The 15074-nt window shown below is 40.5% G+C and overlaps 1 protein-coding gene across 1 annotated transcript; it reads right to left on the bottom strand.

Annotated features, from left to right (window-relative positions):
• Positions 1-6341: 6341 nt before the first annotated feature.
• On the bottom strand, positions 6342-10398 carry LOC134790019 (uncharacterized). Its single transcript, XM_063760761.1, has 2 exons — positions 10225-10398; positions 6342-7298 (listed from the first exon to the last, which is right to left on the bottom strand). Exons 1-2 carry the CDS (start codon positions 10396-10398, stop codon positions 6342-6344), a joined length of 1131 nt encoding a protein of 376 aa, XP_063616831.1.
• Positions 10399-15074: the final 4676 nt, after the last annotated feature.

Here is a 15074-nt window from a genome sequence, read left to right as displayed (position 1 = left end):
TGTCTCTAAAAGGTTTGTTATCAAATTAATAAATGATTTTATGTACATTGTTATATTTATTTTTATTTATTTAAATGTTAGCAATGAAAAAAACCGTTACAAAGCAATTCTTCAAGTGAAATAGGAAATTTATGGAGGATTAAGTATTACGGAGGTAAAGTATGAAATGTCTCTGTTTAGCCTCGGCCAGGGGGCCGATTTTTGAACTTCGACCGCTCGATTTCGTGTATTTCGTTCAACAATATCTCCACTACTAGGCATTTAATTATTATTTGACATGATGCCAACGGCCGCTTTCTATCACCGCCGCTCGCCGTCGGCAGGTTGTTCATCCTCACACCCTAGAACCTAAATGGTCGCGTACTGTGCGATTTAAGAGGAATTTCCTCCCGCGGACGCTCCGGCTGTGGAATGAGCTCCCTTCCGAGGTTTTCCCGAGGGTCTAACAGTATGGGGTTCTTCAAAAAAGGAGTGTACAGGTTTTTAAAATGTCGGCAACTCGCTTGTAACACCTCTGGAGTTGCAGGCGTCCATAGGCTACGGTGACTGCTTACCATCAGGCGGGCCGTATGCTTGTTTGCCACCGATGTGGTATAAATGAAAAAAATATATACTAATAGAATTGAAAACGAGTGGTCAATACCACTCGATTCCAAATTTCTATCGCTCGGTTTTCAAAAATGAGCAATTCGCAGTTTTCCAACGATTTTCGAGTGACGAAATCGAGCGATCGAAATTCAAAAATCGCTCCCTGTTCGGCCGACAATAGAGTATTTGACTGTATTTAAAATAAATTATTTTACACCATGTAAGAAGCACCAAAAAGATTAATAGAGAAACGTAGACAGCAGTTATTTTTAGATACAATTTCTATTTAAAAACCCCTATAAAACTATAAATAAATAAATATTATAGGATATTTTTACATAAATTGACTAAGCCCCACGGTAAGCTCAAGAAGGCTTGTGTTGTGAGTACTCAGACAAAGATATACATATATATAATATATAAATACTTAAATACATAGAAAACAACCATGACTCAGGAACAAATATCTGTATTATCATACAAATAAATGCGCTTACCAGGATTCGAACCCGGGACCATTGGCTTCATAGGCAGGGTCACTACCCACTAGGCCAGACCGGTCGTCAAAAGAGTAGGTAATTTGAGTAGGGAACGTAAGTAAAAGTTGCTCAGTATAATCCCAAAACCTCCCTGGCAACGGGAATGCACTTATTTTTTGGCCACCCCGTACCTATAGATAGATAGACTATCGTTTTACTTAATTTGACTGTTCGCATCATGATGAGTAAATATTTTGTGTAACCCACGAGACAATTGGAACGGACGAATGATAACAAAATGAACATTTTTATATCACAATGTAAGTCTGAATTGCCCCCCCCCCCCCTCGGAGGTTGAGATTTTTTAAGGTTAATGAGAAACTCTTTTAGTTTGCCCTTGTCTTTCCCTCTGTCGGTTTGTTAGAAAGACGTATACCCTCAGTAGGGTACATAACTTGGTAAGATAAAAGAAGGCATAAGTACTAATAATTAATATAATACATTGGTGACGTCAATCACTTCAGCACCAGTGATAAAATAATTGATAGAAATGTATTAAAAAATCGAGAACAATTTTTTTAGTTTTTATTTAAGAACCTCCTTCTTTTACCTTAATTTACTAATTAAATAACTCTACCTTGGCTCAGTAATCCAAAGAGAATTTTGGCCTCCAAAACGAGAGCGTGCTCCTGTCCCGATCTTGCGCAACTTCCTGCCAGTTACTGACACGAAGCAGATCCGCCGTCACACTGTCTTCCCAGCGGTACCTGGGCCGACCCACCGGACGGCTACCACTCGGTCGTCCGTCCCCAGAACGCCCTCTTAACAGCCCGATCCTCTCCCATTCTGAGTAGGTGACTGAACCAGCGAACTCTGTGGGCTTTCGATTCGCCGATGATATTGGGTATTAATTTACAACCACGGAAGAAAGAATGAGCGCGCCGCGCACAACCCTTTAAAATATTCCTAAAGGTACACAAATGCGAGCTTCTACCCCAGTTAAATACTCTACTTGTAAATCTTGTAATTTTAATACAATGAGGAAAAAAAACATATATGTACATTATATATGTATGTAACAAATATACGAAATAACCTTTTATTTTATTAATTTGTAATTTAAATGATGTAAGCTATTGTAGTGAACCTCTTTCTTATAACATTTATTATTTTTCTATCCTATATGCCTAATTCATATTGTCATTCTCATACGTCATGTTTTGCTAATTAAAACCTACAGATTAGGTTTTGCCTATTATTTCAATTTAATTAGCAAACAAAACGACTAATTACGAATGGATAAGTATTTACGCCCTGAGCGCTTTGAAGGAGACCCATCGCAAAGCATGGCGGCCGCAGAATGGGAACATTGGAAGAAGACCTTCAACAACTTCCTCGCGGTGCAAGTTCTCTCTTCCGATCAGGTCAAGCTAAATATTTTAATCAATCATCTGTCTCCAAATGTCTATAACTACATAAGCGAGTGTCAAACTTACGAACAAGCAATACGCGTACTAGACGGGATTTACGTAAAACCTAAGAACATCCTTTACGCGCGTCATGCTCTCGCTACACGAAAGCAAAACAGTGAAGAGACAATCGACACATATATTCAAGCTCTGAAACAATTATCTAAAGACTGTGACTTCACTGCCGTCGATGGCAATACAAACCGGAACGACAATATCCGTGATGCCTTCATAGCAGGAATCTCTTCAACAAAAATAAGAGAAAGGCTTCTTGAGAACTTGAGCCTAACGTTAGATGAAGCACACAACCAAGCTCGTTCCCTAGAGATGGCAGAAGTCAACACATTACATTACAGCAGCACGACCCCTGTGAATGCAACTATTGAGAATATACGCAATACAGCTGGTCCAAGCGAAAACACTTCCGCTGCCGCGCCAGCCTTGCGCTCTAATCGAAAATGTTTCTTCTGCGGAGGACGTGTGCATCCACGCAAGACCTGTCCTGCCTTCGACGCTTCTTGTCAGCTTTGCAATAAGAAAGGACATTTCGCTAACGTATGTCGTAGCAAGAATCAAACCAGCGCTGCAATATCTGATACGAATAATGTCAGTTCCAGCATCGTCGCTGCATCACCGTCATCGTTACGCAGAACAACGATGCCTACGTACATCAACGGTATCAAAGCTGAAGTATTGCTAGATACTGGCAGTGCCAAGAGCTTTATGGATTCCAAATTTGCTAAGACATGTTCCTTGACAAGTAAGCCCAGCCAGCAGACAATATCCATGGCCTCGCTAAGTCATAGTGCACCAGTGGCAGGAGAAATAAGTATCGATCTTACATTGGGTAAGCATTCATATGAGAACTTACGGTTACTGCTAGTAGAAGATCTATGTTCCGACGTCATTATTGGCCTCGACGTATTGGCTCAACATTCTTCTATCGCATTCGATTTTGGCGGTCCGAGAGAACCCTTAGTTGTCTGTAATGTGGCTGCAGCGTCCGTGCCTGCAGTACCTTTATTTGCAAACCTAACGCCTGGATACAAACCGATTGCCATCAAGTCACGGCGGTACAGTGACGACGATCGACGCTTTATTGAGGAGGAGATAAAGAACCTTTTAAAGGAAGGTATCATCGAAGAAAGTAGGTCGCCGTGGCGAGCGCAGGTACTAATTACGAAATCTACAACCCATAAGAAACGTCTTGTAATCGACTACTCAAGAACTATTAATCAATACACTGAACTAGATGCTTACCCGCTTCCCTGCATTGAAGAATTGATTTCAAAAGTGGCTAAATACTCCGTCTTCAGCGCTATAGATTTGAAGAGTGCCTACCACCAGGTGCCAATTTTGCCAGAGGAGAGACATTTTACTGCGTTCGAAGCTGCCGGAAATCTTTACCAATTCCGCCGCATCCCTTTTGGTGTTACCAATGGAGTTTCTAGCTTCCAAAGAACCATAGATTGGCTTATTCGGACAGAAAATCTGGCAGGCACATTTGCCTATCTCGATGACATAACAATATGTGGCAAGTCACCTGAAGAGCATGATACGAACTTGCAAAACTTTCTGACAGCTGCTAAAAAGTATGGCCTGACTCTCAATGAATCCAAATCTATTTTTAAACAATCTTCCATTAATATACTTGGCTATACGATCGCTAATAATGTTATCAAACCTGACAGTGCCAGATTAGAGCCTCTTTTAAACTTACCTCCTCCTCATGACTTGCCCAGTATGCGCAGAGCCCTGGGCATGTTCGCACACTATTCAAAGTGGATACCAAACTTCTCTGAAAAAGTACACGAGCTAGCGAAAACAAAGACATTTCCACTAACCAATACAATGATTAAAGATTTCGGAGATCTTAAGAACTACATAGTAAAATCGTGTGTTCACGCCATTGCTGACAACGTTCCATTTACGGTTGAGACAGATGCATCGGAGCACTCGATTGCAGCGACGCTTTCACAGGCAGGCAGGCCTGTAGCATTCTATTCGAGAACACTCAATCAAAGTGAACAGAACCATTCGGCGATTGAGAAAGAAGCTTATGCGATCGTTGAATCCTTAAAGAAATGGCGGCATTTTCTCATCGGGAAGCTATTTCTGCTCATCACTGATCAGCGTTCTGTTTCCTTTATGTTTGACAAAAAACATACCAGTAAAATCAAAAATGAGAAAATTCAGCGCTGGCGCCTGGAGCTGTCTCCATACAAATATGATATAGTGTACAGACCCGGCACGCAGAACCATGTAGCGGATGCCCTCTCCCGTGTCTGCGCCATCGTCGATACACCTGCGAAGCTGCAGTCTCTACATGAAGCTCTCTGTCACCCCGGAGTGACAAGAATGGCACATTGGGTTCGTTCCAAAAACTTGGCATATTCCATTGAAGAAATAAGGAACATGACGAACCAATGTCGCATCTGCTCAGAAGTTAAGCCTAGATTCTCTAAAGCAGATCCACAAAATAGACTAATAAAAGCTGTAGCGCCATTTGAAAGACTGAGCATGGATTTTAAAGGGCCGGTACCGTCTAGATCAAGTAACAAATACATTTTAACAGTGATCGATGAGTATTCCCGATTTCCGTTTGCCTTTCCATGCTCCGACATAAGCGCCAAAACTGTTATCAAACATTTAGACAGCATTTTTAGTATGTTTGGCATGCCTGCCTACGTACACTCCGATCGTGGGACATCGTTCTTGTCGGATGAGGTGAAGGACTATTTTAACTCCAGAGGAGTAGCAACAAGTCGTACGACGCCATACAATCCTCGAGGAAATGGCCAAGTCGAGAAACTGAATGGAACCCTGTGGAAATCTATTCAGCTAGCGCTCAAGTCTAGAAACCTACCAATAGAATGTTGGGAGGATGTCCTTCCGCAAGCGTTGCACTCAATACGTTCCCTGCTATGCACAACTACGAACTGCACGCCACATGAGAGGATGTTCCGCCATCCGCGAAAATCACCAAATGGAGAATCAATTCCGACATGGCTAACTAGCTCAAACAAGGTCCTTATGCGACGATTTAATCGAAAATCGAAGTACCAACCGTTAGTAGAAGAAGTGGAGGTAATAGAAACCAATCCCACGTATTCATACGTACGGACTGAGGATGGACGAGAGACGACTGTGTCCAACCGTCACCTAGCTCCTCTCGGGTGCTGTGAACGGAATATCCCTGGGGATAACGAGTATGTAGATAACGACCCCGAAAGAGCACAGTCACCGCCACCTTCATGTTCGCCACCGAATACGCCGAATTCATCACCGACTCACTCAGGCCAAGATTCGCCGTTCGCCACTCCGCTGTCGCAATCGCCATCCGAAACTCTGCAAGAAGTGCCAGAGCCACCGAGCCCTGATGGCAATGAACCCGCAGGTGCAGAGCAACCCCGGAGGTCTGGCAGAATCCGGAATTCGCCGAAGTATTTATCCGACTATATCTGGCCCGGGTGAATGTAGTGAACCTCTTTCTTATAACATTTATTATTTTTCTATCCTATATGCCTAATTCATATTGTCATTCTCATACGTCATGTTTTGCTAATTAAAACCTACAGATTAGGTTTTGCCTATTATTTCAGCTATTAAAAGTGTCTTATTGAAAAAATAGACCACCTTGTTTTAACAATCGACTACTTATTTCAATTGTAGTAATATCGTTTGCACGGTGGTCTAGGTAGATGTAGATGTAGATGTAGTGTAGGGACGCTCGGCCGGAAGCAGGCGGGCTGTCGATCGCTTGTTGCGTTCATTCAGCCCAGTTCCCTGGAGTTGGAGCTGCAGGTTACTGTCCCGGCGGCATTCCCACACTATTCTCCTCAAGTCTTCTTGTTTTCCTGCAGAACAGAAGGACATCTTTGAGTTCGACGTCCTTTAGTTCGTTTTCTTTTAGTGTATCTCTACCGAATGTATTATATCGCGGTGCCGCGTACATAGTACATTCTGCTAGTAAGTGTAAGCTAGTCTCCTCCTTACCACAATGTGGACAGGAGGCGTCTCTACTAATTTCCATTATCTTAAGGTGTCTGTTGAGAGTATTGTGACCTGTAATGATACCTGTCAATAGTCTCAGACTGCTCTTATCTAGTTTCAGAAGATACCTGGTTCTCCTGTGGTCTATACCTTTGATCATCATCTTCGACTGTCTGCATCCAGTCTCTTCTTCCCATTCTCTCTGTGCTTCCATCTCTTTTACCTTCTCTATGACTCCCTTCGTGACATCCACTGACATAGGCAGAGCCGGTTCCGGACCTATGTATTCCGTCTCCGCCCCTATCCTCGCCAGCTCGTCTGCTTTCTCGTTTCCCGTTACTCCCTGGTGTCCTGGTACCCATGCCACCGTGACACTTCTTTGCTTGCCTATCAAGTTGAGCTCCTCTCGACATTCTCTCACAAGAGAGGAGGTAACTGATATTTTCTTTAGTGCCTTTAGTGCTGCCTGGCTGTCTGTGTATATTACGACAGCGCCCTCTTGTTTTACACTCTTCTTGATTATGCTTGCGCCTCGGCTTGGAACGCTAGCATATCTACCCAGTGGTAGTGATACTTTCTCTCCCAGTTTGGGGATCACTATGCCCGCTCCTGCTAGTTTCGTCGAGCTTCTTCTTGAGCCATCCGTGAAGCAGATGGTCGTCGGGTGTCCGACTTCCACCTTCCAGTTGTCTCTGTCTCCTATGTGTATTCTATATTTCTTGTCAAATATCTCCTGCCTCTTTATAAGGTCATTATTGGCCAAGGTGGTCTAGGTAGGTAACGTACGAGACTTGAATAGTTACTGTACTGAACTGACTACCTAATTAGGCCAGTTAAATTAGATCCAAAAAATCGATTTGAGGAATGAATTCCTAGCAAGCTGGAAATCATTTTAAATATTTGAATACCTTCATTTGGTCCTAAATGCGTATAATCCGAGTTGTTGTTGAAGTATACTTTTCCTACGAGTCATTAGAAATACCTATGTAAGTACATCATCAACAATATTTTAAGAGCTATGCTCTTGTCGGTGGAGTAATCGCCACTCTTCTTTTTGCTGGGCCAACCTTTTAACTCCCTCGTACGATATCTACGACAGAAACTCTATCTTTTATTTGGCTGAGATATGTGAACCTGGGCCTTCCTCTGCGTCTTTAATACAATACATAATGTAATATAAGTAAAAATAATGTAAGTAGGTACAAACTCATGGACAAAAGAGGAAAGCAGAAAAAAAGGTTTAATTACCGGATTAAAGTAATTTCAAAATTAGCAATTAAACTTTTTTTTGCGTTCCTCTAAATTTGTCCATGAGTGTAAACTAGTAGCTATTTTAAAAAACCAGTTGAAAAGAAGTGTAGCAATAACGGCTAGACGCTCGTCTTTTGTTCTACTGTTTGGCTTTGTCTTGTTGTCCGCAGTGATAGGTACGTAATAGAACGTAGAATATAAGCTTTCCAGCTTTTGTACGGCTTCACGGCTTTCCAGCTTTTGTATAAGTTGGTTACACCAATATTTTTACAGTTGACTGTACCTACCTATTTATTATCTCGGATAACATTTAATGGAAAATACAACAGAAAACCCATTTCTCATCCGCGTTCGCGGTTAGCCCAGTCAACAAAGCCTAGCAAATATAACAAGCAAATGTTATAACTTATAATGCCATAACATTGCATCATTGCGGTTGGCAGCAAATAAATGTATCAAATTTTTGATAAATCCGAAAATGTAACACGTGATTTCGCATGTGATTTACTCATTAGCACTGGTGGAAGAATTTTTGTGACGACTTCAGTGGACTTTAAGTCAAGGGAGTAGAGCGTATAATCGTTTGGCGCTGATTTTGTTTTCAAAGAAGTGGTCACAGATATTTTCCTGAGTAGACCACATATCGCACCTTTTGGGTATTTTACGTTCCAAAGTCATTTGAGCCAGTGGTACGCAAACTATAGTATTTCAAACTCGGTGCTACGCTGACAGGTGTCATTTCAATACAATATTGCGAGATTTGGCGTTTTAGGTTAAAAATTGTATTGAGATGACACCTGTCACTCTACCCATCGAATTAGAAAAATACTATACTTAATAGGAAGAAGTGCCAAGTCTAAGGCACGTAATTGGTTTCGTCTGTACATACCGACATTTTTTTATACATCAAAAGTCCGCAAATGTACTTAATGGGCCGCATGTTGTCTGTATTTAATATCAATGTCAGTGGGTTAGGAATAATGGTAATACACAAAGACTTGAAAGTTTTATAATGTTTTTACGAATAATATTGCAAATGTAAGGGATCATGTTTTCAAATTTATTTTTTTAGCGTTTTTTTCGTTAGCGTTTTTATTTTGTAAGTATTTGTATTGTTTCAAGTGTGGTAATACATTTGTCTTACTTATTTTTATACTGTGTGATAAAAAAACTGGTCAAATTTGAGTCGAGTTCCAGAAACCAAAAACCTAAACAATAAAATGTAATTATCATGATTACCATACGCCACCTCACGACTCGCGACCCCGTCTAATACTTAAATAGTCGGCTTCTGTTACCAGGCACATGCGATGTCTATTAACACACATGTCTGTGTCAATTACCAGGAACTGGCGGGAATTTTCTCGCGATTATTTGCTGTTTATATTTCAGGTGTATAAAAATGTTCCATATGTCGGTGTAGTCGCAAATTGGACCGACAACATGTGGCGAGGTGTCGTGCCTGTGCTTGTACTTGCTGGGGTTTGTTGGGCTGATGTTCAATGTAAGTTAAAATATACGCATTGTAAAAGAAAACCACTATAGGGTCAAACAGATCACTGTGTTATGTCTTTCCTGTAGACATACACAAGAGTTAAGGGCTATAAAGGTTAATTTTCTTATTTAACCCTTATCCACGTGAAAAGGTCCTCCTTTTATTTAGAGAACTATGATAAAATCATTGCTTACATGCCCACAAGCTGTTAACTATTGCCCACAGGAGAGAAAAATATACAGTTCGCGATAACACACTAGGGTTAAATAAGAAAATTAACCTTTATAGCCCTTAACTCTTGTGTTATGTCTACAGGAAAGACATAACACAGTGATCTGTTTGACCCTATAATATAATAAAAATGAATCTGCCTTCACTTAAAGTTAAATATAGTCCCATCAGTCACTTACCTAAAGTTAAATATGGCATCAGTGATTGAAAATTTAATAAAGAACCGATACTTAGTTCCTTGACAGTTGTTTTGTAAGCTAAGTAAAAGTACGATTCGGGGCTCAAAAATAAGAGAAAGAATGAACAAAATAAACGTATTTCCTACTAACTAAATACTAGTTTTTGTAGTAGGTACCCTAAGTAGTTATACAACCATTTCAAGATTTTAATCTAATAAGATCATTATGTGGGGTAAGAAACACAATGTAGTATATTTTGCTCGGGACTACAGAAACAGTTTGGGGATTCCCTACAAGTGTTCCTTTTGCCCCATTGTTTCTCTTACCCCATCTAACCTTAGTTAACATTTAAAATATAATTAACGTTTATATACTTAAATAAATTTTTGACTTCACAAATAAAAGGTTGGATTAGGCACATATTGCATACCTAAGCTAAGTATATTAAACGTAAGCAAGTTGCAAGAAACTTAAAAACTCTTTAATATTTTCAGATGGCGAATCCCCTTTAGCACCTACACAGCGCCTGAAACGCTCACCATACGAATACTACCCCGACTGCCCGCCCGAATATCGCCACCATCATCCCCACCCCCCATATTGGCCACCACCGCCCCCTCCACCTCCACCACCATACTGGCCACCGCCACCGCCGCCGCCACCACCACGTCAAGATGTCGTCTACTACCAAGTTCAGCCACAGAATCAAGCATACTCCCAATCGGAATCCAATCAACACCAACAGGAGTCAATTCAACCTTGTACCACTTGCCAGGGACAGTCAGAGAGCAATGCGATCAGTAATGCGAAGAGTGAAACCGGGGAAGCAGTCGCTATTGCTGTCGCTAGGGCTAAATCTAACTAAGCACAACTTCTGTGAGACTCATAAGTAGGTACTAGTTTAAGGTACACATCCATGTCGTCTTTTTCCAAGATCAACAACAGAATCAAGAATACCTCCTCTCAATCCGAATCTAATCAACAGAATAGCCAGACTCTCAACATTTGTACCACTTGTTAGGATTTGTACCAGCAATGCGAAGAGTGAAACTGGGCAAGCAGTCGCTAGGGCTAAATCCAACTAAGAACAATTCTGCGAGACTCATAATAGGAACTAAAGGTACACGTCAAGATATTGTGTATTTCCAAGATGACCAACAGAATCAAGCTTACTCCCAATCGGAATGTAATCAACAGAATAGCCAATCGGACTCTCAACATTTGTACCACTTGTCAGGAACAGTCTGGCAGCAATGCGGTCAGTAATGCAACGTGAAACTGGGCAAACTAGGGCTAAATCTAAATAAGTGCAAAACCTGTGAGACTCATAAGTACTAAGGTACACATCGAGATGTTGTATTTTTCCAAGATCAACAAGCCTACAAATTCATGCTTAATTGTGCCAAGATATTCTTTTATTAAATTGTACAACGGGACTTAACCGCGTATTTAAGTATCAAGATGTACCTCCGACATTTCGAGGACGGCGTTGTCCCCGTGGTCTTGGAGAAGACTCCCGTTGGAGTCCCGTTGTACAATTTAATAATGTGTAAAAATCGTGAAAGTTTAAATCAGTGTTTAGATATTATTTTGTTACGTTTTTAATTATGAGTAAAGTTTTAGTACTTTTTTTTTGTTTTACCATTATACTATAATTATCTTATTCGGACACTGATATAAAACCTACTTCAGAATGAAGACTCTACGATCAGTATCAGAAAATAAATGTGCTTTGTAAATGTAACGATTTCCTTTTACCCCCTAAAACTAAAGTTATGGGCTCAGCACGCTTCCACTGGTCAAATTGCAAGTGAATGTATGCATTTTAATAAAATAAACTGTTGTATTTTTTCTATAAATTGATAGGCCGTCAATTTACTGGAGCTTTCTCTATTTATTTAAGTGACTACGGTCATACATATAGTGTTAACAACGTCATGGACTACCACTACACCGTCAACTTGTAGGTACAACTTAAAAAATCTACCTATTTGCATCTTGCATTTGACTGTTCTTTCTAAAGGCTGGTAAATAATCAAAACAACATCATTTACGGACGTCAGTTAATCATAAGTATGTCAGTCATCACTCATCACTTTTATCCGACTCAAAGATAATAATATAACACTACGTTAGGAGTTCGATTCGCTAGTGCTAGAGCCTAGCTTATTATTAGTACGCCTTAGGATTATTTATTACTTCTTGATTAGCTCTTGTCTAGATTTTAGACCGTTACTAAGTTTTATATACTGATTAACTGTAACTGTTACGTGAAATAGAAGTCCGTCAACAGCAATCAAATGGCCTAATTTCATTGCTTGACTATACAAACGAAAACGCAAATTGCTTTAAGGTACCGTAAAACTAAAAAAGCTGTCTAAAACCAGTACAATTGGAAATTGTCCGCTTAAAATGGTGTCTGTTGATCGCAAATCATTTTTACGATCAACGCCCCTCTATCTCAGTCTATACCACCAATCACTCTCTAATGACTCTCTAGATAAAGCATTCGATGACTTACGGTCACCACACATGGGCGCTCTGCTTTTATACCTATTGACTCCGTACATATGACATTGGCAGATTGTTTCAGTCAATGTAACTATTGTATATGTCAAAATCATTGAGTTCGAAAGGGTATAAACACGGTTTGTTTAGTCATCAGTCGTTCCTGAGTATCGTTACATAATGTGTCATGAACCGGGTTCCTCTAATGCTGAGCAGTTTATGGTTTTCCGGATCAATTCGCACAATATTAAGGGACAATATGTCAAAACTTATGAATGTGGTTGATAATTTTAGGCATAACTGTATGTAAATTGTTTTCAAATTGGCAGTTTAAAAAAGGTGTAAGCGTGTCTGGTTTCTTACGCATCAGATCTTACATTAGGCCTCTCTTCCCCTCGCCTCGTGCGTGGGTTATTGTTGGTTAGTGTATAAAATTACTTAGGATGAAACTGAAGTGTGACCGGTGGCGTAGATGTGTACTAAACACTTCATACAGCGGTATCTTCTTCTTTAGTTAAATTTTTAAATTTATTGTTATTTACTATTCTATTTAATCTGACATTGTATGATTTGTTTGTTTTCCTTTTGCCCATTATCAACTCGGAGTAATTAACAATGGAGCCGCCATTAACAGGCGTTCCCCTCTGTCGAAAATAGGCGGCCAATGGTCAACAACTTGTCAACCATATGTATGGACTGACGTTTATCTGACATGACGTACTATACATTTGATGTGCCCCTCCCCCGCAAAAAACGGCAGACTATTTTGTACCGAAAATTTTAGACATGGCGTCTCCGTTGCCCTAATAGCATTTTCTTGTAGGGATTTGGTTGGGCCTTTGTTTACGTATTAGTTGGGCAACCGTTATATTTGGCCGTACGATTTGCTGGAGGGCCCTCGACAAAGGCCCTCCCGAAGATTCCCAACAGAGGGCCATAAGAGTAATTTTTTCGTTGGGCCTATTTAAATAAATCATACAATTATTCAACGGTGGTGGTTTTGGTTGGGCCGTGGTTGGGCCTATACACATTTGTTTGATGGTTGGTTAATTGTTACATTTGGCCGTACGATTTGCTGGAGGGCCCTCGACAAAGGCCCTCCTGAAGATTCCCAACAGAGGGCCATTAGAGTAATTTTTTCGTTGGGCCTATTTAAATAAATCATACAATTATTCAACGGTTGTGGTTTTGGTTGGGCCGTGGTTGGGCCTATACACATTTGTTTGATGGTTGGTTAATTGTTACATTTGGCCGTATGGCTTGCTGTAGGGCCAACTGCAAAAAAATAAAAAAGGGCAATTTTTTCGTTGTACTTCTGTTTGCAAATTCAACAATTACCCAACGGCAAGTCAGGTAGGTCGGTAGGTAGTCGTGCACCAGGTTGGAGGCCCAACACAGCTTGTCCCACAAAGGGCCAACATTGTAACTTTAACGTTGGGTCTTGTGTAGGATTCTTACAATACTACCATAGGTAAATCGTTGTGTAATTTATAGTGGGCCTACAGTCTAATTATGTAATGGGCATTTGTTTACGAGTCCTACAGTTACCCTACGTTAGGTAAGTGGTTGTGTAATACGACGTTGGGCCTTTGCTGATAAATATTACAATTACACTACGGTAGGCATTGGTTGTATGCCCACATGAAGGTCCTAGGAACCAGTTGTTGTTAATCTTCTTTGTATCGTTCCAATTTTAGTATATGTACTGCCGAAGCAAGTACACTTACTATACACTCTAATTTGTATATATACTAAACGCACTTCAAAACTTCGTAAGCGAGATTTATGTTTTTTGAGATTTAAATTGAGAAAATGTTGGTAAAATACAATTTTTTAAATTAATGTATAAATTTTATAGTTATAGCTATTAGATTTATAAGTTACTTTTAAAAAATATTATGATTATATCCGGAATAATCGAGAAAATAACTATAACTTCGATGTTTGGAGACAGTAACGCCATCTAGTGACGCCACAAGCAAAGTTCCACAGCCAATGTTGGTAAATGCGACATTTGTCGTCATTGGGCCATCGGATGATATCGTTGATTAGCCAACGTTACCAAAGTAAACAAAGGAGGCCCATTGTTGGGCATCAGTGCCACAGCCAATGTTGGTAAATGCGATATTTGTCATCAGTGGACCATCGGATGATATCGTTGATTAGCCAACGTTACCAAAATACACAAAGGCCCTTTGTTGGGCATCAATGCTACAGCCAATATTGGTAAATGCGACATTTGTCGTCATTGGGCCATCGGATGATATCGTTGATTAGCCAACGTTACCAAAATACACAAAGGCCCATTGTTCGGCATCACTGCCACTGCCAATGTTGGTAAATGCGATATATGTCATCATTGGGCCAACTAATATTTTCGTTGTTTAGCCAACGTTACCAAAATACACAAAGGCCCGTTGTTGGGCATCCGTGCCACAGCCAATGTTGGTAAATGCGGTATTTGTCACCATTGGGCCAACGAATGTTATCGTTGTTTAGCGAACGGTAGCAAAATACACAAAGGCCCATTGTTGGGCATCACTGCCACTGCCAATGTTGGTAAATGCGATATATGTCATCATTGGGCCAACTAATATTATCGTTGTTTAGCCAACGTTACCAAAATACACAAAGGCCCGTTGTTGGGCATCAGTGCCACAGCCAATGTTGGAAAATGCGATATTTGTCATCATTGGGCCATCGGATGATATCGTTGATTAGCCAACGTTACCAAAATACACAAATGCCCGTTGTTGTGCATCAGTGCCACAGCCAATGTTGGTAAATGCGATATTTGTCATCATTGGGCCATCGGATGATATCGTTGTTTAGCCAACGGTACCAAAATACACAAAGGCCCATTGTTGGGCATCTGTGCCAC

This window comes from Cydia splendana, chromosome 4 (assembly GCF_910591565.1).
Source record: "Cydia splendana chromosome 4, ilCydSple1.2, whole genome shotgun sequence".
NCBI classification, from domain to species: domain Eukaryota; kingdom Metazoa; phylum Arthropoda; class Insecta; order Lepidoptera; family Tortricidae; genus Cydia; species Cydia splendana.
Note: the sequence above shows the minus strand (reverse complement) of the source record. Positions and strands in the feature narration are given on the sequence as shown.